Source organism: Procambarus clarkii, chromosome 17 (assembly GCF_040958095.1).
Source record: "Procambarus clarkii isolate CNS0578487 chromosome 17, FALCON_Pclarkii_2.0, whole genome shotgun sequence".
NCBI lineage: Eukaryota > Metazoa > Arthropoda > Malacostraca > Decapoda > Cambaridae > Procambarus > Procambarus clarkii.
Genome location: NC_091166.1, coordinates 49,170,011 through 49,195,262, shown reverse-complemented (window position 1 = coordinate 49,195,262; position 25,252 = coordinate 49,170,011). Strand labels below are relative to the sequence as shown.

General features: G+C 50.2%; 1 protein-coding gene across 1 annotated transcript in view; it reads left to right on the top strand.

Moving 5' to 3' along the window:
• Nucleotides 1-9,974: 9,974 nt before the first annotated feature.
• The window catches only part of LOC123756004 (RNA-binding protein 25-like), a 61,736-nt gene continuing 46,458 nt past the window's right edge, over nt 9,975-25,252 (top strand). The window contains exons 1-2 of the mRNA XM_069326199.1: nt 9,975-10,046; nt 22,245-22,360. Coding sequence (XP_069182300.1) covers nt 9,975-10,046; nt 22,245-22,360 — 188 coding nt within the window. The remainder of the gene's footprint in view (nt 10,047-22,244; nt 22,361-25,252) is intronic.

Here is a 25,252-nt window from a genome sequence, read left to right as displayed (position 1 = left end):
GTGTGATGTTTGGAGGGTGAACGATGACTTCTGGGGGGACAGGGCGGCAGAACCAGTGTTCAGAGCGACTGCCCTCTTGTTTCTTACTCCTCGTCTATGCTCAGATACTACGACTTTTCCCTCGATGGATCCGCGTCCCAAATATCTTCAGCCACGAAGTCGTCGTCCAAATCTTGGAAGAAGGAGTCTTGTCCAGCCAGAGATGTGTTGTGATGAATACAGTTGACGTCGACATATTCAACCTGACGACCAATTGACGTGTTTACAAAGTTGATTCCAATCAACCCGCCCTCGTCAACCCTCTGAACGAATCCTTGAGCACAACTCGGTGCCTAATGGCCGTGCACGCCTGTAGGAGTGGTGTCTCAGTGCACGCTGTCTGCCGTACAATTGTGCATGTGGTGATGGCATGTTCTCCGAGGTTTAAAGACACACGGGTTTCTAAGATCCTCTTGGAGACGACATGGGGAATACTGCGTGCTGGCGGACAGTGATGGGACGAGTCCCTGTTGGTCCCTCACCTCCTGCTGGTCCCTCACCTGCTGGTCCCTCACCTGCTGGTCCCTCACCTGCTGGTCCCTCACCTGCTGGTCCCTCACCTGTTGGTCCCTCACCTGCTGGTCCCTCACCAGAAGTGAGTGTCCCTCCGTGTCCCAGCAGGTTTCTCTAACATGCCTACTGAGGTGTGAAATTCACGCCTATCAGATGAAACTACTGGCAATGGTAGGTCTGATTGACAGCTTATCAGTACCCACTCTCCCACTGGTCTGGGTATGAGCGTTTGGAACCCCCTGATACAGGGCTGGAACCCCCTGATACAGGGCTGGAACCCCCCTGATACAGGCCTGGAACCCCCCCCCCTGATACAGGCCTGGAACCCCCCCCCCCCCCTGATACAGGGAACCTTATACCGGATGACGACAGCAAGCCACAACATTGACAATGATTCGCGTCGTCATTTCCCATATTTTCAGATCAGTGGGTTGGGTGTGTAATCTTGTACCATACAGGAGCATGCGACGGGGTACAAGAGAGGAATAGGGGGGCTGCATGCAGCCTTATACACTTGGCCGGAGAGTCTTATGAGACCCGATAGATAAGGAGCCTAATATATAAAGGATAAATTTGACTCCACTTGGCATTCATCGTTTTCTATGACGCAAGGGACGAAAGTCTCTCTCTGTCTCTCTCTCTCTCTCTCTCGCTCTCTCTCTCTCTCTCTCTCTCTCTCTCTCTCTCTCTCTCTCTCTCTCTCTCTCTCTCGTCTACGGTCATTCGTATTAGAACTGCGGTTAGCATCAGCAAACCGGTTTGGAGGAGGTTTTTTGGTTATTTGAGAGTGGGAGTCGAACCTGCTCATCTTTTTACCTTAACTCTCATGGGTTACCAGCGGCGGCATCAGCTGGCAGCCGAGGATAGCCCGCGGCTAACATGGACACATACGGGCGGGATACTTATCCAATTACTCCACATGCAGGTGTCTTCTCTCTCTCTCTCTCTCTGTCTCTCTCTCTGTCTCTCTGTCTCTCTCTCTCTCTCTCTCTCTCTCTCTCTCTCTCTCTCTCTCTCTCTCTCTCTCTCTCTCTCTCTCTCTCTCTCTCTCTGTCTCTCTCTGTCTCTCTCTGTCTCTCTCTCTCTCTGTCTCTCTCTCTGTCTCTCTCTGTCTCTCTCTCTGTCTCTCTCTCTCTCTCTCTGTCTGTCTCTGTATCTCTCTCTCTCTCTCTCTCTCTCTGTCTCTCTCTCTGTCTCTCTCTCTGTCTCTCTCTCTCTCCCTCTCTCTCTCCCTCTCTCTCTCTCTCTCTCTCTCTCTCTGTCTCTCTGTCTCTGTCTCTCTCTCTCTCTCTCTCTCTGTCTCTCTCTCTCTCTCTCTCTCTCTGTCTCTCTGTCTCTCTCTGTCTCTCTCTCTCTCTCTCTCTCTCTCTCTGTCTCTCTCTCTGTCTCTCTCTCTGTCTCTCTCTCCCTCTCTCTCTCCCTCTCTCTCTCTCTGTCTCTCTCTCTCTCTCTCTCTCTCTGTCTCTCTCTCTCTCTCTCTCTCTCTCTCTGTCTCTCTGTCTCTCTCTGTCTCTCTCTCTCTCTCTGTCTCTCTCTCTCTCTCTCTCTCTCTCTCTCTCTCTCGCTAACATCATGTCGTCCTCTGGTACCGAACGACTCATTTTTTAACTGTAAATACTTTCTATTATTTATCAGATCATCAGCTTTTAAGACCGAAAGACAAAGAAAACGGGATGGGCGTACACTAGACACTAATTTAGCTCTTGGGCCCCAACACTTGACACTAATCTTGCTGTAGGACTACTATACTTAACACTAATCTATCTCCCGGCCCCTATGATTGATACGCTAACATACGATACATTTCTATTTTATTAAATGTCGTTTTCATATATATGCCAATTCGATACAGAACTTTAAATGTAAATACGATAAGACGTACGAATGAAAACAGTCACTGGACTGAAGACAAGATGGTTGAAAGGCTGAAGTTAATTTAAGATGGATGGTTAAGAACGGATACCTGCATGTACAACTAGGTGAGTACACACCCATATGCACACGCACACGCACACGCGCTCTCCCGTACAGTCACCAACACAGCACCACAGCACCCCCACAACACCCCACACCACACAGCACCCCCCACCACACAGCACCCCCCACCACACAGCACCACCACAACACCACACAGCACCCCCACCACACAGCACCCCCCACCACACAGCACCACCACAACACCACACAGCACCCCCCCCCCCCCAACTTTCACCCCAGGGTCACCTCCCTCATCACCAAGCACAAATACACCAACAAAAGCAATAACAGCTGGCTTCCACGTGACCCCAAATGACCCCAGTGACGTCAGGTGCGGGAGCCAACTGTTGGCCAATCAGCGACGAGGTCAGGCCTGGGGCGGGGGTGCTGGGGGGGGGGCCACGTGCTGAACCAACTAGGCACTGCTCGCATCACAAACTGCCTGCACTTAGCGCCATTCAATGTCATTACACTCTAACTGCGCCATTTCCGACCCATTTTGTGAGTTTATACATAATTACGCTTTTTATTAAACTGGCTGTTGATAATTAGGAATGGAAGACCATCAGAATTTGTTGGTTATGACCGACAGACATAACTGACAGGTGGAGTGACCATTGCTTCTGGTTCCTCTTGAAAATTTGTAATATTTTGTGTAACTGAATTACAGAAGTGAAGCGTGTAAGACCTGCCCGCTTGATGCGTGGATATGTGGCGCTGAGCTGCCACTCTCAACTTGTGAAGCACATGTAGGTGTGTACATGTGGCTTAGTGGCTTAGGTGGGGGGGTTGACTGGGGCATTTCCCCACCTCTTCCCCCTGCCCCCCCCCCCCATGTTCACTGTTGGGTGGGGGAGAAAGAGACAGGGAGGGAGGGGGAGGGAGGGGGAGGGAGAGAGAGAGAGAGAGAGAGAGAGAGAGAGAGAGAGAGAGAGAGAGAGAGAGAGAGAGAGAGAGAGAGAGAGAGAGAGAGAGAGAGAGAGAGAGAGAGAGACAGACAGACAGACAGACACAGAGAGACAGAGAGAGAGAGAGAGAAAGAGAGAGAGAGAGAGACAGACAGACAGACACAGAGAGAGAGAGAGAGAGAGAGAGAGAGAGAGAGAGAGAGAGAGAGAGAGAGAGAGAGAGAGAGAGAGAGAGAGAGAGAGAGAGAGAGAGAGAGAGAGAGAGAGAGAGAGAGAGAGAGAGAGAGAGACAGACAGACAGACAGACACAGAGAGACAGAGAGAGAGAGAGAGAGAGACAGACAAACAAATATATATAACATCAAGGGATGGTCGAAATATTTACTCGCGATATTTTTACCAAGTGATGTAAATTCACATTGTCCGTCTCATGTTCCGTATTGTTTCGTGTCTACATCCTTCAACACTTGCAGCGTCCGGCTTGGGAAGGTGGCGTGACATGAACGAAGACATGTGCGAGACTCTTAGAATATCGTTCAAGAGAAGGGGAGTTACCATGTGCACAGTAGAGGATGATTGTACTCACCTAGTTGTGCTTGCGGGGGTTGAGCTCTGGCTCTTTGCTCCCGCCTCTCAACTGTCAATCAACTGGTGTACAGGTTCCTCAGCCTACTGGGCTCTATCATATCTACATTTGAAACTGTGTATGGAGTCAGCCTCCACCACATCACTGCCTAATGCATTCCACCTGTTAACTGACACTGAAAAAGTTCTTTCTAACGTCCCTGTGGCTCATGTGGGTACTCAGTTTCCACCTGTGTCCCCTTGTTCGTGTTCCACCCGTGTTAAACAGTTTATCTTTAGCTACCCTATCAATTCCTGAGAATTTTGTAGGTAGTGATCATGTCTCCCCTAACTCTTCTGTCTTCCAGTGCCGTGCGGTTCAGTTCCTGCAATGTTTCCACGTAGCTCATTCTTCTCAGCTCGGAGACCAACCTGGTGGCATACCTCTGAACTTTTTCTAACTCCGTTTTGTGTTTGACTAGATGTAGACTCCATGCTGGAGCCGCACTGATCTGACATATGAGGTATGCAAAATTCTGAATAATTCCTTACACAATTTCTAAAGGCAGTTCTTATGTTCGCTAGCCTTGCATACGCCGCTGATGTTATCATTTTGATGTGGGATTCAGGGGACTGGTCTGGTGTGATATCAACCGACAAATCTTTCTCTCTTCTTGACTGCTGAAGGATTTCCTCTCCCAGCTGGGACCTTGTGTTTGATCTCCTGCTCCCTACGCCTATGTTCACCACTTTGCACTTGCTCCAGTTAAACTCTAGTAGTCATTTGTTGGACCATTCCTTCAGTCTGTCCAGGTCATCCTGTAGCCTCTTGCAGTTCTCCTCTGTTTTAATCCTAAAACATAGTGAGCCTAAGCCTGGAAACAAAACTGACATTGGTTGAATTTTTAAATTAAATTTTGCCCCGAGGGGCGAGTTTATTGGGCAGCGCCACTCATCTTGTGAGTGGACACTCCGCCATAGTGACAGTATTGTGCAGCGCCACTCATCTTGTGAGTGGACACACCACCATAGTGACAGTATTGGGCAGCGTCACTCATCCTGTGAGTGGACACACCGCCATAGTGACAGTATTGTGCAGCGCCACTCATCTTGTGAGTGAACACACCGCCATAGTGACAGTATTGGGCAGCGCCACTCATCTTGTGAGTGAACACACCGCCATAGTGACAGTATTGGGCAGCGTCACTCATCTTGTGAGTGGACACACCGCCATAGTGACAGTATTGTGCAGCGCCACTCTTCTTGTGAGTGGACACACCGCCATAGTGACAGTATTGTGCAGCGCCACTCATCTTGTGAGTGGACACACCACCATAGTGACAGTATTAGGCAGCGTCACTCATCCTGTGAGTGGACACACCACCATAGTGACAGTATTGTGCAGCGCCACTCATCCTGTGAGTGGACACACCACCATAGTGACAGTATTGTGCAGCGCCACTCATCCTGTGAGTGGACACACCGCCATAGTGATGTAACGACCGCTACCCTCTGTCGTAATAACCGCGGCCTCTATTGTAATAACCCAATGTTCCCCAGTATTAATCCTGTTATCGTGTTATCTCTCGTGATCGTAATATACGCTCTCTGTTGTACATCTCTGTCTCTCGTCACTCAATACCCCAGCTTAACACTGTTACAGTCCAGCATGACCCCGCACTGGACTGCCCCGTATATAAGAGGAATATTAAATGAGGAAGATACACCAAGGACAAGGGTTATTAGTTAAAACAATAACAAAACACATTAACACTGCCACCACCTTCCCGACCAACCATACCTGAATGTGTCGATCACCGATCCCCCAGGAAGGCAAGGAATCAGTAACCATGGGACTCCGGGTAATATGAATTTCAGAAATAAATTTTGGAAAATTAGATTGTGTAATGTACGTTACTAATTTGAATCCAAGAGCAACTTTAGTATCGATTAATTGTAGGAGAACCTGGGGGGGCTCCCAATACAACACCTAAAAATGACAAAGTAGCAAAATATATCAAAGGGGAGTTAAGTGAATACCACTGGACAAGCTATACAATTTATTTTATGAAACATGTAAATTAAGACAATTTGAACACATCACCTATTCTATTTTCCCTAGAGGCACAATGGATATTTATTGAGGGCACGAAACTCAACGTGCTACTATACCTTAAATACCCGCACTACGGCCACGATGTTGATGGCTGCCCTCAGCCCCGAGGATACAGGCTTGCGGCCCTGTTCCTAATACACTCCCAAGACACACTGATGAAATTTAGTTTTTCCAACTTATTGCTGGGAAGGATTACTCCTCCCACCATCTAATACAGCCCCAGGGCTCCACCCATTATTTTGGCAATGGCCAACCATTTAACACGTAGGCCTGAGGTCTGGCTCTCTAGGGCCAATAAGGACTTGGCCCTTATCTCAGGCCAATCACCTTCACTGATCTGTCGTGGAAAGCTACATGAATTTCTGAAGATTGAGTCAGCTCTCCCCAGCTAAAGAGAAGGGGGACAAGGCGTGTCTATGGAGCCCAGGCACCTGCGAGCAATGTTTACAAAACTGATAATTTATGTTCAAGCCTGTCTCCTCTAAGATAGGAGTAGGGACATTTGACTCTGCCTGGTATGGGGAAGGCCGCTGCTGAGAGGGAAAGAGAGGGAATGAGAGGGAAAGAGAGGGGATGAGAGGGGGAAGTTGAGTGGGAGAAGCCAAGGTATCCAAGACCACCCTACCCTCAGGTCAACCTCTTGACCTTGACAAATGGGCGACAAGGGGGGGGAGGAAGAGGAGACGAATGACGGCCAAGGGGAGGGGAGAAGGAAGGAGGGGAGAGGGAGAAGGAAAGGAGGGGAGAAGGAGAGGGAAAAGCAGGGGAGAAGGAGCAGGAGAGGAGGGGAGAAGGGAGAACCAATGAGCTGAGCCCCAGATCATTACAGTGACAGTATTGGGCAGCATCACTCATCCTGTGAGTGGACACACCGCCATAGTGACAGTATTGGGCAGCGCCACTCATCCTGTGAGTGGTCACACCGCCATAGTGACAGTATTGGGCAGCATCACTCATCCTGTGAGTGGACACACCGCCATAGTGACAGTATTGGGCAGCATCACTCATCCTGTGAGTGGACACACCGCCATAGTGACAGTATTGGGCAGCATCACTCATCCTGTGAGTGGACACACCGCCATAGTGACAGTATTGGGCAGCGCCACTCATCTTGTGAGTGGTCATACCGCCATAGTGACAGTATTGGGCAGCGCCACTCATCTTGTGAGAGGACACACCGCCATAGTGACAGTATTGGGCAGCGCCACTCATCTTGTGAGTGGTCATACCGCCATAGTGACAGTATTGTGCAGCGCCACTCATCTTGTGAGTGGACACACCGCCATAGTGACAATATTGGGCAGCGCCACTCATCCTATGAGTGGACACACCACCATAGTGACAGTATTGGGCAGCGCCACTCATCCTGTGAGTGGACACACCGCCATAGTGACAGTATTGGGCAGCGCCACTCATCCTGTGAGTGGACACACCACCATAGTGACAGTATTGGGCAGCGTCACTCATCCTGTGAGTGGACACACCGCCATAGTGACAGTATTGGGCAGCGCCACTCATCCTGTGAGTAAACACACCGCCATAGTGACAGTATTGGGCAGCGCCACTCATCCTGTGAGTGGACACACCGCCATAGTGACAGTATTGTGCAGCGCCACTCATCCTGTGAGTGGACACACCGCCATAGCAGCATGTACAACACTCCCCAATAGGAAGATATCCACTGCCTATGACGTATACGAGCAGCACTCAGTGGGGCAGCCAGACTGAGCAATGGAACGATGAACTAACACACTTGCCAGCACACTACACAACAGGACGGAATTGCAATAAGTACTCCACGTACTCTATAGTTCTTTAACATGAATTCATTAATCAGAGTAAGACATCTTGTGCCACAAATGGTAACCAAGCAAAGGGTGCAATGTGTCAATGGTATTGAAGGAAGCAACAGTATTTACTTACACCACTGTGGCCATTAATATCGAAGAGGAAACAAGAGGTTTCTGTCTCTCTGTCGTATGCTCTCTCTCTTTGCCGACTTCTCTTTCCCATGTCACAGACTTGTTCTTTGAGCCCAGATTCTTGCACTGGGCATGACAGAACCACGCCAATACTGGCCGGTTGCAGGCCTGACCTCTCGGAATGTTGGCTTACAAACCAATCACAGAGCAAGGCGATGAGTCACAATAACGTGGCTGAAATATGTTGACCAATCCACACACTAGAAAATGAAGGGACGACGACGTTTCGGTCCGTCAAGGAGCATTCTCAAGTCGATAGTGAGACTCGACTTGAATGCCCACAATCGACTTGAGAATGGTCCAGGACGGACCGAAACGTCGTCGTCCCTTCACTATCTAGTGTGTGGATTGGTCAACAGAGCAAGGCTTCTGGGGTCCCACTTTCCTGGGGTGCAAGGGGAGAGTCCCTCGCCCAACCTGCTCACCACCTCCGCCATATATTTAATAAAACTATTGCCATGTACGCTGACGTTTCATTGGTCTGCCTTTTACCCAAATATATATGACGACTTCTGCCGGCCACAATACTACCTTGAAATCATTTTAAGAACACTTGAGAACACTTAAGAACACTTAAGAACACTTGAGAACACTTGAGAACCAGTTCCACTACAGGAACTGAAGCTGGGGAGTTACAGTGACGTGACTACAGTCAGGTGTGTCACGGGAGGTACTGTGTTACAGTGACTCTCAGCGCTCTTGTCCCTAGTGACAGTGTGACATTTATCTCTTCCTCTTAGCTTGCTCCTCTGGCACTCTCCCACCTACCCCAGCCTCAGAACGCTGCACATGCTGTGTGAGGCATCAACGCTGGCGCCTCACAGAGTGCGCATGTTTCACTCTGAATGATGTCGGCGCGATAAGGTAGAGTGAATATTTCACACTGGGTTAGTAATGTTGTTATTGTGCTGGGTGTAATTTCCAGGGGCAGCGACCTCTGGGCTGCTTTGTCTTGTTGCTGCTGATCTTATCAGGTGGGAAGAGAACGGTAGCGTTTTGGCAGTTGCTGGGGAGGAGGGAGGGGGGGGGTGTTTATATTGTTATTTTAATTGCTTTTATTATTATTGCTCCGCACTATGTGATGGAGACTAACTGCTGGCAAGTGAGGCAGTACCTACTAGTACTCACCTATGAGTCTCTACAGGGGGAGTGAGTTCTAGCTCCTTATGCGTCGCCTAACTGGCCTTGTACTCGCCTATCAGTGACGCTGTGGGTGATGTACACACATACTGGCTTAGCGTTTCAATCACTTCGTTCAGAGCATTCCACTTGTTGGGTACTTGTACAGGGTGAGAGTATCTCCTTCCACTCCTTCCATGCCTTTATGTTTCTAACTTCCACTTGTGTCCACTTGTCTGGCTACTTTCTCTCACTTTGAAAAATGGCAGTTTTGTCCACTTGGCAATTACCCTTGTTACTTTGTATATCGCGATCATGGCCGCTCAGTTTCTCTCCTACAGGGTTCTGAGGTCTAGTTTCCTTGGCCTGTCCTCATACACTTTATTTATACCATTAAGGAACTTTGGTGAATAAAACACTTAGGTGTTGACACTAAGTCCTGGACCTGTGTACACGTGGATATGATCGTCTATGGTTGTGGATATATAACGACACTATAGTGAACAAAGGTGAGATATAACAAAGATATAGTGAACAAAGGTGAGATATAACGAAGATATAGTGAAAAAAAGGTGAGAGAACGAAGATATAGTTAACAAATGTGAGATATAGCGATGCTATAGTGAACAAAGGCGAGATATAGCGAGGCTATAGTGAACCGCACATACAGGCGTCAACACTTACAGACTCCGCCGTGGAAGACCAACTTAAAATGAGGTTGTCAAAGTGGGCGGCAAATTACGCTTCAAAGTAGAGATGGAAGAGGAGTACAAAGATGGAAGTCATCCATCTCTTCCATCTTCAAAGATGGAAGAGAAGAGTAGAGAGGTACAGGAAGGTGACGGGAGGGTGCACAGGGGGTATGAGTCAAGAATGATGAAGAAAGAATGGATGGAAAAAGAGGAATGATGGGAAGGGATGAGAGAGAAAGGGCGACAGAGGAAGGGAGACTCGGAGTATTGAGCGAGACTTGGGGATGAAAATAGTGGTAAATGCGAGGGGGAACTACTGTGACTCACTGCTCCTGCTGTCCCTGCTACTGCTGGTACTCTCACTTCTACCTGTTCCTTGATACCTGCTTGATGGGGTTCCTGGGAGTAGTTCTACTCCCCAAGCCCGGCTTGAGGCCAGGAGCTTGGTCCAACTGGCTGCCCAACTGAGATGGAACTGTCCAACAGTTGATGAAACTGAGAACTGATGGAACAGTCCAACTGAGATGGAACTGGACAACTGTCCAACTGGGAGTAGTTCTACTCCCCAAGCCCGGGTCGAGGCCAAGAGCTTGGTCCAACTGGCTGTTGCTTGGAGCGGCCCGCAGGCCCACATATCCACCACAGACCGGTTGGTCCGGTACTCCTTTAAGTAAACTATTTAGTTTCCTCTTCAAGATGTCCACGGTTGTTCCGGCAATATTTCTTATGCTCGCTGGGAGGACGTTGAACAACCGCGGACCTCTGATGTTTATACAGTGTTCTCTGATTGTGCCTATGGCACCTCTGCTCTTCACTGGTTCTATTCTGCATTTTCTTCCATATCGTTCACTCCAGTATATTGTTATTTTACTGTGTAGATTTGGGACCTGACCCTCCAGTATTTTCCATGTGTATATTATTTGATATCTCTCCCGACTTATACTGAATTTTGTAACTAGCTCATCAAGATTGTAACTTGCTTAGCTGAATGAATTGTGGGGTTCAGTCCCTGAGCCCATTATGTGCCTCTGTAACCCTTTCCACTACCGCCCACAAGATGGGTATGGGGTGCATAATAAATGAACTAAACTAACTAACTCTCCCGTCTTCTTTCTAGTTGCCATAGCACTCTATAGCCACTATTGGGACTATTGGGAGCTGTCTCAAAGCTCTCCATTTGGAGAACTTTGAGACGATCCCAATAATATAGGTGCTTTATAGCGTCTATGCGTGCCGTATATGTTCTCTGTATTCCCTCTATTTCAGCAATCTCTCCTGCTTTGAAGGGGGAAGTGAGTACTGAGCAGTACTCAAGACGGGACAACACAAGTGACTTGAAGAGTACAACCATTGTGATGGGATCCCTGGATTTGAAAGTTCTCGTAATCCATCCTATAATTTTTTCTGGCTAACGCAATATTTGCTTGGTTATGCTCCCTAAACGTTAGGTCGTCAGACATCACTATTCCCAAATCCTTGACATGTTGCTTTCCTACTATGGGCAGATTTGGTTGTGTTTTGTACCCTGTATTATGTTTAAGGTCCTCATGGTTACCGTGCATGAATACCTGGAATTTATCACTCTTAAACATCATGTTATTTTCTGTTGGCCAGTCGAAAACTCTAAATCAGCCGGTTTAAATTATTCCTTCTTTGTAGGGAAAGTCGTGTCTATTGAAGTACTTCCGGTATTTTTTTCCTTCCTTTGTAGTGTCGTCTGCGTTCTCTTTCTACGTCGGGGCTCTTTCTGGCTTTCCTCAAAGGAACATGTTTCAGGCAGACTTTATGTGCTCCAGAAGGCTCTTTATATGCTCCAGACAGGCTTGATATGCTACCTCTACTCCCCCCCCCCCCTCTGCCCTCACTCCCACACTCCCAAACCCTTTTCATCTCCCCTAACCCTTCTCCTAGCTCCCACATTAACCCTTTCACCTCCTACCCATGACACTCCTCCCACACACGCAGCAGACCAAGCCCATGCTGGAAGTGGTTACATCCAACCACAGATACCGGCCAAGATATCAGCCAAGATATCATTGAGTCCTGTGGCTTCCACAGGACTCAAGCCTTCTGGAAGCCACTCAAAAGTACTAACAAATCACTACAAACTGGATCTACCGACGTTGCACCAATATATAAAAAGGGTGATAGCCAGGAGGGACTAATCTTCTGGCTAATCACTCCCTAATATGCAAACTAATAACGGGAATTTAAAAAAAAAAAGATGACTTTTGGAAGATTTAATCATCTGGCAAGTGGCTGCTAGAATTTAAATACAGAAAATGCAACTATAGAACATAAAATATGACCTGGATGCTGCCCTCAACATACACCTATACAAGGTGGACAACTGTGAAGACTGCTTTTACAAGACGATGCGTCACAGTAACGGGGCTGAAGACATGATGACCAGACCACACACCGGAAGCTGAAGAGATGACGACGTTTCGGCCCATCCTCCTGGACCATTATCAAGTTGACAGTCGACTTGATAATGGTCCAGGATGTGTAACACCCAGGAAAATTCATTATCTCTCACTCTCTCTCATTCTCTCACTCTCTCATTCTCTCATTCTCTCACTCTCTCATTCTCTCACTTTCTCATTCAACCCTCGCAAGCACAACTAGGTGAGTACAAGAGCCACCAGGAGAGTCAGTGTGACTCTCCACAACACAGCCCTCACTACCCAGACACACCACCTCTGTAACGTTGGATAATTATAATACGAAATTTAACCCGATGCTCTTGAGGCGAGGTGAAGTGTACGTAAGTGGTTGACGGTGAGAGAGAGAGAGAGAGAGAGAGAGAGAGAGAGAGAGAGAGAGAGAGAGAGAGAGAGAGAGAGAGAGAGAGAGAGAGAGAGAGAGAGAGAGAGAGAGAGAGAGACACTAACAAGCTAAACAGATCGTCCAATAAAGTGTCTTAAAGAGATAAAGTTCATTACAGTCAAGCAGAAGATGGAACGTCTCAGACACCAACATTAACCAGATATACAGAGATGCAAATCAAAGAAAGTGCAGACCTTTATAGCTTCTTGGTGTACACACAGAGTTTAGTTTACCTCACTCCCGGGATACTTTCCGGGGGTAATCAATAACACTAGCCTCACTAACCATCCAGACCCCAACACCCAACCTCGTGGCAAAATGGTCTCCCGACAAAGTGGATGACCAGGGTTCAGGGTTCGACAGGTCAGGTTGGGTTCACATCCTGCCTCAGCTCTCATTACGCGCCAGTAATTGAGCTTCGCGGGTCTCAAATGCCTGGATTAATTAGCGGGATTTATAATTATCCTGCCCCGGCTACCCTTTAATGAACTGTGGTCCGGTCACACTTTGTGTTAGGTTCATTGACCTCGTGTTGTCAGGTGAGGGGGCCCCCTGTGTCAGGTGAGGGGGCCCTTGGGTGTCAGGTGAGGGGGCCCTTGGGTGTCAGGTGAGGGGGCCCTTGGGTGTCAGGTGAGGGGGCCCTTGGGTGTCAGGTGAGGGAGCCCTTGGGTGTCAAGTGTGGACATCCTGTGTATGTCAGGTGTCGTGCCTTGTGTGTGTCAGGCAACGGCCTCATTGAATATCAGATAAGGGCCCCCTGTGTCAGGTAAGGGCCTCCTGTGTCAGATAAGGGCCCCCTGTGTCAGATAAGGCCCCCCCCTGTGTCAGATAAGAGCCCCTGTGTCAGATAAGGGCCCCTGTGTCAGATAAGGGCCCCCTGTGTCAGATAAGGGGTCCCTATGTGTTATAAAATATTGGTACTCACAGCCTAATGGGACAGAACAAGTCTTTTTTTTCAAGTTGCGGAGGGCAGAAGCAAGCCGAAATAAGCAACAAGACTTAAGTACCCTTGATTTCCTTAGTTGACCAGTACATGAAGGAGAGCTTGTGGTACCATGTGTTAGTTAACACCCAGTCACACCCTGGCCACATCCCTCTCAACCCTTCACCACAAATCCGGGTTATAACGTGGGGCAAGATTCTAAACATAGGTCAGTAGATCGAGGATAAAAATGCTACTAAATATTAGTAAGTTAGGCTATTAACTACTTGTGCTTGAAGATTCATTTGTTATTAATGATACAAAAATAGATGCTAGTCGAATCAGATAGGCCGTGGAATTATCTGCATTTATGAAGTAATCCAAAATAAGTTTATTTATGTAGATTTACAAGAGATCAAGACGAAGAGGTTCCTGGAGTCATCAGGTAACTCATCAAATTATTATGAAAGAATCAGGTATAACATTTGGGGTTTACGGCTCATGCTCGGTGATGATATGGAAAATTGGTTTACTGAGAATTATATAAAATATATATAAATGTACTAATTTCCCCTGTATTTTAATGTAAATTTATTCTCCAATTTTTGTAAATCGTTTATAGATAAATAAGTATAACATTCAGAGGTTTTTAAAGATCATGTTCTGTACTAATGACACACTTGTTCACTAAGAATTGTAATTTATAATTGCCTTGTAAAACTTATGTATATGTAATTTATATTGTATTTTCTTAAATAAAGATAAAAAAAAATTATTATGGAAGTTCAAGTGTAGCCTCGCCCATGCTGGGTAGTACTCACAGAGATAATTATTCCCCAAACCTTCAGCCACTGTGGTACTCCTGCCACATACACCAGCCTGTAAACCAGTCTGCATTATTGTCTCTTGTGAGGAACGGAGTCAAAAGCCTTTGGGCAGTCCAGGAAAATGCAGTCTGCCCAGCTCTCTATATCCTGTTTAATTACTGTCATCTTGTCAAAGAACTAATAGGTTGGTCAAGCAAGACTTTCTTTTGCTAAATATATACTGATACTTGTAAACCAAATTAATATGTTCTAAATATTCTATGAGCCTTCTTGTGATCAAGTCTCTGTAATATCTTACAGGAAATACTTGTTAGTGACACCGGGCTGTAGTTCAGGGGCTCCTGTCTTGTATATGGGTACCACACTTAATTAATTTTAACAACAAAGACTCGCATGGAGCAGAACAAGCTCCACAATTATTCCTCTTCGACAAAGTGTTACGGGATGTAATGTGTCCCATCATCAGCATGTTACTTCGTTTACATTACGGAAGTCCTCTCTCTATTCCTGTTCTATCTATCTATTGTTGGTCAATAATAATAGTTAGGAATACCAGTTAACAAACACCAGGGTGAACAATATTCACATCTCTTTCATTAATAAATTATAATATTCCCCCCTGATATAGGTGCCATATATAGGTTACGATTATTATTGTGTGTGCCCTTTGATGGGTGAAATTGAAGGGAAAAAGAAGAATTATCAATTACCTAATACAACGAGTAACGTGTTGAAGCCAGCCTCATCCATGAGGAGTATTGGCATGTTCATCCGTGTTCAGACCTCATGGTTGTCTAGGCCATAACTATACAGATAAACTATATTTTATTTTATTTACTAATACCTAGTCTTAATTGTAATTAAGACTTATTACTAATAGTATTTGGTAATTTGTTGGATCATTCCTTCAGTTTGTCTAGGCCATCTTGTAGCCTTATACTATCTTCTTTTGTCTTAATCCTCCTCATAATGTTTGCATCATCAGCAAACATTGAGAGGAACGAGTCTAGTCCTTCTGGGAGATCATTTACATATATCAGAAACAGTATGGGTCCAAGGACTGACCCCTGCGGGACTCCACTGGTGATGTCTCGCCACTCGAGACCTCCCCCTTCATAGTGACTCACTGTCTTCTGTTGCTTAGATACTCCCTCATCCAGTGGAGTACCTTCCCTTTCACTCCTGCCTGTACCTTCAGCTTGTGCACTAGTCTTTTATGTGATACTGTGTCAAAGACTTTCTGGCAATCAAAAATATGCAGTTTGCCCAACTTTCTTGCCTGATTGTGTTGCCTGGTCATAGAATTCAATTATTCCTGTGAGGTATAATTTGCCATCCCTGAACTATTTGTTGAACCTGTTGAGGCACAATAATGCCAAGCATGTGTGTGTGCGCATGTGTGTATGCGCGCGTGCGCGTATGTGTAGGGTCACACACATGAGCCGGCACGCATAGCTCGCCACACAGTGGAACCGGTTCCCACGGCCGGTTATCTATTTAGTGTGCTTGCTTATCCGGTCTGTATCCCGTTAAGCGAAGCAGGAGCACCTGGCAATTGTGGTCTCTATTACTGATGAGATTCTTCTCCTCCACACCCTCACCCTGCTCCACACCCTCACCCTGCTCCACACCCTCACCCTGCTCCCCACCCTCACCCTGCTCCCCACCCTCACCCTGCTCCACACCCTCACCCTGCTCCACACCCTCACCCTGCTCCACACCCTCACCCTGCTCCACACCCTCACCCTGCTCCCCACCCTCACCCTGCCTCCCCACCCTCACCCTGCTCCACACCCTCACCCTGCTCCCCACCCTCACCCTGCCTCCCCACCCTCACCCTGCTCCACACCCTCACCCTGCTCCCCACCCTCACCCTGCTCCACACCCTCACCCTGCTCCCCACCCTCACCCTGCCTCCCCACCCTCACCCTGCTCCACACCCTCACCCTGCCTCCCCACCCTCACCTTGCTCCACACCCTCACCCTGCTCCCCACCCTCACCCTGCTCCACACCCTCACCCTGCCTCCCCACCCTCACCCTGCTCCCCACCCTCACCCTGCCTCCCCACCCTCACCCTGCTCCCCACCCTCACCCTGCTCCCCACCCTCACCCTGCTCCCCACCCTCACCCTGCTCCCCACCCTCACCCTGCTCCCCACCCTCACCCTGCTCCACACCCTCACCCTGCTCCCCACCCTCACCCTGCTCCACACCCTCACCCTGCTCCCCACCCTCACCCTGCTCCCCACCCTCACCCTGCTCCACACCCTCACCCTGCTCCCCACCCTCACCCTGCCTCCCCACCCTCACCCTGCTCCACACCCTCACCCTGCTCCCCACCCTCACCCTGCTCCACACCCTCACCCTGCTCCCCACCCTCACCCTGCCTCCCCACCCTCACCCTGCTCCACACCCTCACCCTGCTCCCTACCCTCACCCTGCTCCCCACCCTCACCCTGCTCCACACCCTCACCCTGCTCCCCACCCTCACCCTGCCTCCCCACCCTCACCCTGCTCCACACCCTCACCCTGCTCCCTACCCTCACCCTGCTCCCCACCCTCACCCTGCTCCACACCCTCACCCTGCTCCCCTACCCTCACCCTGCTCCCCACCCTCACCCTGCTCCACACCCTCACCCTGCTCCCCACCCTCACCCTGCCTCCCCACCCTCACCCTGCTCCCCACCCTCACCCTGCCTCCCCACCCTCACCCTGCCTCCCCACCCTCACCCTGCTCCCAACCCTCACCCTGCCTCCCCACCCTCACCCTGCTCCCCACCCTCACCCTGCTCCCCACCCTCACCCTGCTCCACACCCTCACCCTGCTCCACACCCTCACCCTGCTCCCCACCCTCACCCTGCCTCCCACCCTCACCCTGCTCCACACCCTCACCCTGCCTCCCCACCCTCACCCTGCCTCCCCACCCTCACCCTGCCTCCCCACCCTCACCCTGCTCCACACCCTCACCCTGCCTCCCCACCCTCACCCTGCCTCCCCACCCTCACCCTGCTCCCCACCCTCACCCTGCCTCCCCACCCTCACCCTGCTCCCCACCCTCACCCTGCTCCCCACCCTCACCCTGCTCCCCACCCTCACCCTGCTCCACACCCTCACCCTGCTCCCCACCCTCACCCTGCCTCCCCACCCTCACCCTGCTCCCCACCCTCACCCTGCCTCCCCACCCTCACCCTGCTCCACACCCTCACCCTGCTCCCCACCCTCACCCTGCCTCCCCACCCTCACCCTGCTCCCCACCCTCACCCTGCTCCCCACCCTCACCCTGCCTCCCCACCCTCACCCCGCCTCCCCACCCTCACCCTGCCTCCCCACCCTCACCCTGCTCCCCACCCTCACCCTGCTCCCCACCCTCACCCTGCTCCCCACCCTCACCCTGCTCCACACCCTCACCCTGCTCCACACCCTCACCCTGCTCCACACCCTCACCCTGCTCCCCACCCTCACCCTGCACCCCACCCTCACCCTGCTCCACACCCTCACCCTGCTCCCCACCCTCACCCTGCTCCCCACCCTCACCCTGCTCCACACCCTCACCCTGCTCCCCACCCTCACCCTGCTCCCCACCCTCACCCTGCTCCACACCCTCACCCTGCTCCCCACCCTCACCCTGCTCCCCACCCTCACCCTGCCTCCCCACGCTCACCCTGCTCCCCACCCTCACCCTGCTCCCTACCCTCACCCTGCTCCCCACCCTCACCCTGCTCCCCACCCTCACCCTGCTCCACACCCTCACCCTGCTCCCCACCCTCACCCTGCTCCACACCCTCACCCTGCCCACACACCACACCCTGCTCCCCACCCTCACCCTGCTCCCCACCCTCACCCTGCCTCCCCACCCTCACCCTGCTCCACACCCTCACCCTGCTCCCCACCCTCACCCTGCTCCACACCCTCACCCTGCCCACACACCACACCCTGCTCCCCACCCTCACCCTGCTCCCCACCCTCACCCTGCCTCCCCACCCTCACCCTGCTCCCCACCCTCACCCTGTCTCCCCACCCTCACCCTGCCTCCCCATCCTCACCCTGCTCCCCCACCCTCACCCTGCTCCCCACCCTCACCCTGCCTCCCCACCCTCACCCTGCTCCCCACCCTCACCCTGCTCCCCACCCTCACCCTGCTCCCCACCCTCACCCTGCTCCCCACCCTCACCCTGCTCCACACCCTCACCCTGCTCCACACCCTCACCCTGCTCCCCACCCTCACCCTGCTCCCCACCCTCACCCTGCTCCACACCCTCACCCTGCTCCACACCTTCACCCTGCTCCCCACCCTCACCCTGCTCCCCACCCTCACCCTGCTCCACACCCTCACCCTGCTCCCCACCCTCACCCTGCTCCCCACCCTCACCCTGCTCCACACCCTCACCCTGCTCCCCACCCTCACCCTGCTCCCCACCCTCACCCTGCTCCCCACCCTCACCCTGCTCCACACCCTCACCCTGCTCCCCACCCTCACCCTGCTCCCCCACCCTCACCCTGCTCCACACCCTCACCCTGCTCCCCACCCTCACCCTGCTCCCCACCCTCACCCTGCTCCCCACCCTCACCCTGCTCCCCACCCTCACCCTGCTCCCCACCCTCACCCTGCTTCACACCCTCACCCTGCTCCCCACCCTCACCCTGCTCCACACCCTCACCCTGCTCCCCCACCCTCACCCTGCTCCCCACCCTCACCCTGCTCCCCACCCTCACCCTGCTCCACACCCTCACCCTGCTCCCCACCCTCACCCTGCTCCCCACCCTCACCCTGCTCCACACCCTCACCCTGCCCACACACCACACCCTGCTCCCCACCCTCACCCTGCTCCACACCCTCACCCTGCTCCCCACCCTCACCCTGCTCCCCACCCTCACCCTGCCCACACACCACACCCTGCTCCCTACCCTCACCCTGCTCCCCACCCTCACCCTGCTCCCCACCCTCACCCTGCTCCCCACCCTCACCCTGCTCCCCACCCTCACCCTGCTCCCCACCCTCACCCTGCTCCACACCCTCACCCTGCTCCACACCCTCACCCTGCTCCACACCCTCACCCTGCTCCCCACCCTCACCCTGCTCCCCAGCCTCACCCTGCTCCCCACCCTCACCTTGCTCCACACCCTCACCCTGCCCACACACCACACCCTGCTCCCTACCCTCACCCTGCTCCCCACCCTGCTCCCCACCCTCACCCTGCTCCCCACCCTCACCCTGCTCCCCACCCTCACCCTGCTCCACACCCTCACCCTGCTCCACACCCTCACCCTGCTCCCCACCCTCACCCTGCTCCCCACCCTCACCCTGCTCCCCACCCTCACCCTGCTCCCCACCCTCACCCTGCTCCCCACCCTCACCCTGCTCCCCACCCTCACCCTGCTCCACACCCTCACCCTGCTCCCCACCCTCACCCTGCTCCCCACCCTCACCCTGCTCCCCACCCTCACCCTGCTCCCCCATGGCTCCCCACTCATGGTTGTGGTGTTGGGTACCAACGTACCTGCCATTCTGTGAGCCAGGGTCGAATCCCGCTAGACTAATTGGAGAATTTGTATATTCCTCGTGTTCAGGAGGAATAATAGTGTGCTTGCAGGTAAACACTTACATACAGCTGAATTTTAATGGGTTAAGAGATCACTCAAAAGAATTTGAGCGAAACATACAATATTTATAATGGTCTAAGGCCTTCTGGACCAATGTGGCTCTTCATGTGCGCTTCTGACCCATGTATATGTGTTCTCCAGCATATGTATTATCAACACCACCACAGACATACCCACCTCTAACACTTGCACCACCAACACCACCCCCACCACTAATACCACAACCCCCCCCCCCCCTTCACTCCCGTCTACTGCACCCTAATTAGCTTTAAAACCACAACTCGGTCTTCCCAACCACCATTAAGCCTCTCCACCATCAATTCCCACCATATTCACTACTACTAAAACTACCCCTCCCTCCCTTACCTCCCCCTCTTTCCCCACAACATCCACCCCACCATTGTCCCTCACAGTGAGGGCTAACAAAGAGTAGCACCATTGTACCATTGTGTGGGAGTAGGGTCTCTCTCTCTCTGGTACAATACCAGAGGTCGCCGGCCTGCGCTGTGATACCTGTGGCGGCGGCCCCATCCACGGTCATTGTGAGAAAGTTGGTAGTTGCAATTTCTTACCTTTTCTCCGGATCGACGTCAAGGAGCTGGGGCGCCTCCTGCAAGGGGGAGATACGTCAGTATAAGATGGGTTTGTGGGAGCTCATTGCCTCTTGGGGGACAGTGAAGTTATATCAGTACTTGGGGGATGTTTCAAGGGCGATTTTTATAGGAAAGCGTCACACGTTATTATGCTGTGTCACTCATCCTGTGAGTGGTTATACCGCCATAGTGACAGTATTGGGCAGCGCCACTCATCCTGTGAGTGGACACACCGCCATAGCAGCATGTACAACACTTCCCAATAGGAAAAAAACCCGCTGGGTTGTTCATCCTGTCACTTGTACCCAGACACAGCTGGGACTTAACCATCTCAAGTGAACACCTTATCAAACAAGGGCATTAACACTTAACAACTCACAAGCTTACGTTTACCAACATTTTGATTTTTTGACAAATTTTGCTTTCCCAACTCAACATTCTGAAGGACAGGAATTGGGCCGAGTGTCCAGCCCTAAATGGAGAGACGGTTCACACGGTAAACTGCGCTTGAGTTTAGAAGGTAAATCACAGCCAGACACAAACTAACCAGCTGTTGACTTGTAACACCCAGGTAAGAGAGCTGTAACACCCAGGACCTCCCCCCCCCCCTTAGAGTTCACACCCAGGGAAGCCTTCTCCAAGAGGTCAGCCCAGATGACCTCCGGTTTATCTTGTATATTGATTAAAAATTCCTGGGTTAGTCTTAGTCAGCATAGTTTCAAGTATGTAATATTTCATGCAAGGAAATTAGACTCCAGATTCTTATGTGTAAACATCCCTGGATCTCCCCCTTTTGGCCAGGTCAGAGGTCAGTCACACACGTAATTAATAACTCCTCTCTTGAAGAGTGTATGGTAAATGTCAAACAAGCTTATTGAAATATTTCTTGAGTGTTTGTACACTTTTGGTGGGTAGCAACAGCAGATCTCCCCCTCCCCCCTGTGGGGGTTGTATATAGAGGGCCTGTAGGAACATAGGAAGGGAGAGTGCTGGACACCGGGATCGAGAGCGGGTCTGTGAAGAACATCTCAGCCCGGGAGAGACAGAGGTCTTAAGGTAATGTGTGTGATCTCTGAGTTTTTGTTCCAAGTCCAAATTTCTTAACTTTTTGCCAGTGTTAGAGTAGCATTTATAAGTGGTGATTGACATAATTTTGGTCTCAATAAACTCGTTAAATTTCCCGTCTGTGTCAATTGTTGAATCCTCTTAGCCTTTTGGATATAGTGGCTGACAACCGTTTTTCATAATTAATGACAGTTATAGAAAGTACTCTCCTAGTCAAGCAATGTTTCTTGCCTCGTTGCTTGATATAGTTTCAATGGTTAAAGGCAGATGGTGGCAGCGTATTTAATCCTTGTGTTAGCATTTCCTTATTGACAGTGTACCTTTGGTTCCGGTGTAACCTTCATATGTCAGCCCATAAGTGTTACCAAGGGCAACCAATGGGGAAGTGTTACTCAGGATAGTTTAGTGTTCCATTATAGTGGTGTTCCATTATAGTGGTACATTTTAGGGTGGTGTTACAATAGAGCGGTGTTACAGACTGTTGTCTTGCACTCAGCATCAAGGAGTGCAGCTCCTCCCAGCCACATCATCGCCGCAGCCTCCAGACTCCTTGAAGCTGTATCTCCGCTTCTTACTGTCTTCCCTCAACCTGCCGAAGGTGATACCTGGCAGGTAATGTGTCATGAGAAGAGGGCCAGTATTACCACCTGGCACCTGGGACACGGGGACAGGCACCTGGGACACGGGGCCAGGCACCTGGGACACGGGGATAGGGAGCGGGGACGGAGGGAAGGTTAGGTACACGTGCACCATCAGGGGACCAACGCCGCTCCTACAAGTAACGAGGGCGTTGCTCTAAGTGGCAGGTTAACTGTCTTAGTAACTAGCTTCTCGAGCGTGCAAGCTGGTGAGAGACGTCCCAGTCAATCAATTCCAACTGATAAATTCTTGATTGATTTAATTAAAGCCGGTAAGAATCAGGTGAGCTCCAGCTGATCCCTAAACCTGTGGAGAAGCGAAGTCCAGAAAATAATGAAATGCCTTGACTGTGCCTATGACTATAACTTATATAGACACACATGTCTAGGGGTAAAATCATATACAATTTCCTATCAATGTATATATCTATAAAAAAAATTAATGTCTATGTTTTCGTCTTTCCAAGGTAGGAGGCCAAACGCTTAGGGCCAGCCTCACCCAACTCTCTATGGCCATTTATGAGATGTTCTTAGAGAGGGAGGGAAGAGTGAGAAGGAGAGAGGGAGGGTTAGAGATAGAGGAAGGGAGAGGGGAAAAGAGGGAAGAGCACCCGAGCTGTAGAACCAAGGTACAGCCACGAATAGCGGGTGTGTAAATAATTACTTTTGTTACCAAGTGTCTCTCCCAGACACCACATATAAGACATTGCACACAGGTCAGAGAGAGAGAGAGAGAGAGAGAGAGAGAGAGAGAGAGAGAGAGAGAGAGAGAGAGAGAGAGAGAGAGAGAGAGAGAGAGAGAGAGAGAGAGAGAGAGACAAGAGACAGGGTATAACAACAGTGTGTGTGCAGGTACGACAACTCAGCAACAGGGTACGATACTCACGCGCCAACAAACCCCATCAAGTGGGGTTGATATTCAGACTGGAATTTCCCGTTACTGTTCCTGGAATGCCTCGTCATTCCGCATGGAATTCCCAGTCACTGTACCTGGACGTCAGCGTTGCCGTGCCTGGAATTCTAAGCACCTACATTTTGAATTCACCCACTGTATTTTGAATTCACCCACTGTATTTTGAATTCACCCGCTGTATTTTGAATTCACCCGCTGTATTTTGAATTCACCCGCTGTATTTTGAATTCACCCGCTGTATTTTGAATTCACCCGCTGTATTTTGAATTCACCCGCTGTATTTTGAATTCACCCGCTGTATTTTGAATTCACCCGCTGTATTTTGAATTCACCCACTGTATTTTGAATTCACCCACTGTATTTTGAATTCACCCGCTGTATTTTGAATTCACCCGCTGTATTTTGAATTCCCAATCACTGTATGATTGTGAATTCACAATAAAGAGGAATATATTATTCCTTCCTATATGAGGAATAATATATGATTTCTACAGTTTACTATACCTAGAATTCCTTGCATTTAGGCCTATATCAGGAATTCTCTGCAACTGGGCCTATATATGGAAGCTAGGACAATACCCCGGACTTCTATGTAACTAATCCTTTGCCTGCCATTTTGAATCTTTATCTGCAATTGCTTGTGTGTGTTTTGGAGCACCCGGGCTCATCTGACAAGCATGAATAAATGAATTATGAATCAATATGAATAACATGAATAAATGAATTAACGGGTGACATGATCAGTTAAGGAAGGTAACATGTATTCAGTAATGTGATTTGTGCAACTTTCTCGTTGATAAATTACAGATGTGTCAAGGGGAATGTACTAAGATATATATATATATATATATATATATATATATATATATATATATATATATATATATATATATATATATATATATATATATACACAAGGGAGGTAACCAGGTGTGTTCTTGTTTGTCCCGATCTCCACCTCTCAACAATCACCTTATGTAGTTGATTGTTCAATAAATCACTGAACTGTATGCTTAACAGCTGTCTCACCCTGTCCATGGAGGACAGAAGAAAATGTATAAGTGGTGGTTAGCATTGTAAAGGTGTGGCCACGTCTGTGGTAGAAAATAATAATAATAATAAAATTCTCTCTTTCCCTCTCCTCTGCACTCTTCACATCTCTCCCTCTCTCTCCTCCTTCTCTCTCACCTCTACCTTCTCTCCTGTCTGTCTCTACATTGTTATCTGTCTGTGTTTTTTCTGTTATCTTCCCGTCACCCTCTTTGCCCTGGTCGACCCGGTTTGACTGCACGCCTATCTCTGTGTCTGTCTCTGGCTGTCTGTGTCTCTGACTGTTTCTATCTTTTTACTATCACTTTTGCATATAAACACCAGCCTTATGAAGCTAATGTTACCCTGTAAACGTGTGCATAGGAGGTATAATCTACACTTATTGCATTCAACTCTATAAGCCACTTTTAAGACCGTTTTCTGAGTATGTGCAGCTCCTCCTGTAGCGTCCTGCGGTATTCCTCTGTGTTTATTTTCATAAATCTTGATATAAGTCTATTCACACTCACATACTCACACACACTCACGCCCTCACTCCCTCAAGGAGTGAGGGAGTGTGGGCGGGTGTGTCTGAGGCAGTGTGGGCGTGTGGGCGTGCGGAGTAACTGTAGACGCAGAGAGAGCAGTTAAGATGCGCCATATATGGGAGCTTCCTTTACGGAATCATCCGGTGAGATCATCCAGTCTTATAGATGTCAATGAGTGTGGTAGAGTGGAGGGCATAGAGGGAGAGTGTAGGGTAGGCAGGGAGAGTGTGGGGTAGGCAGGGAGAGTGTGGGGTAGGCAGGGAGAGTGTGGGGTAGGCAGGGAGAGTGTGGGGTAGGCAGGGAGAGTGTGGGGTAGGCAGGGAGAGTGTAAGGTAGGCAGGGAGAGTGTAGGGTAGGCAGGGAGAGTGTGGGGTAG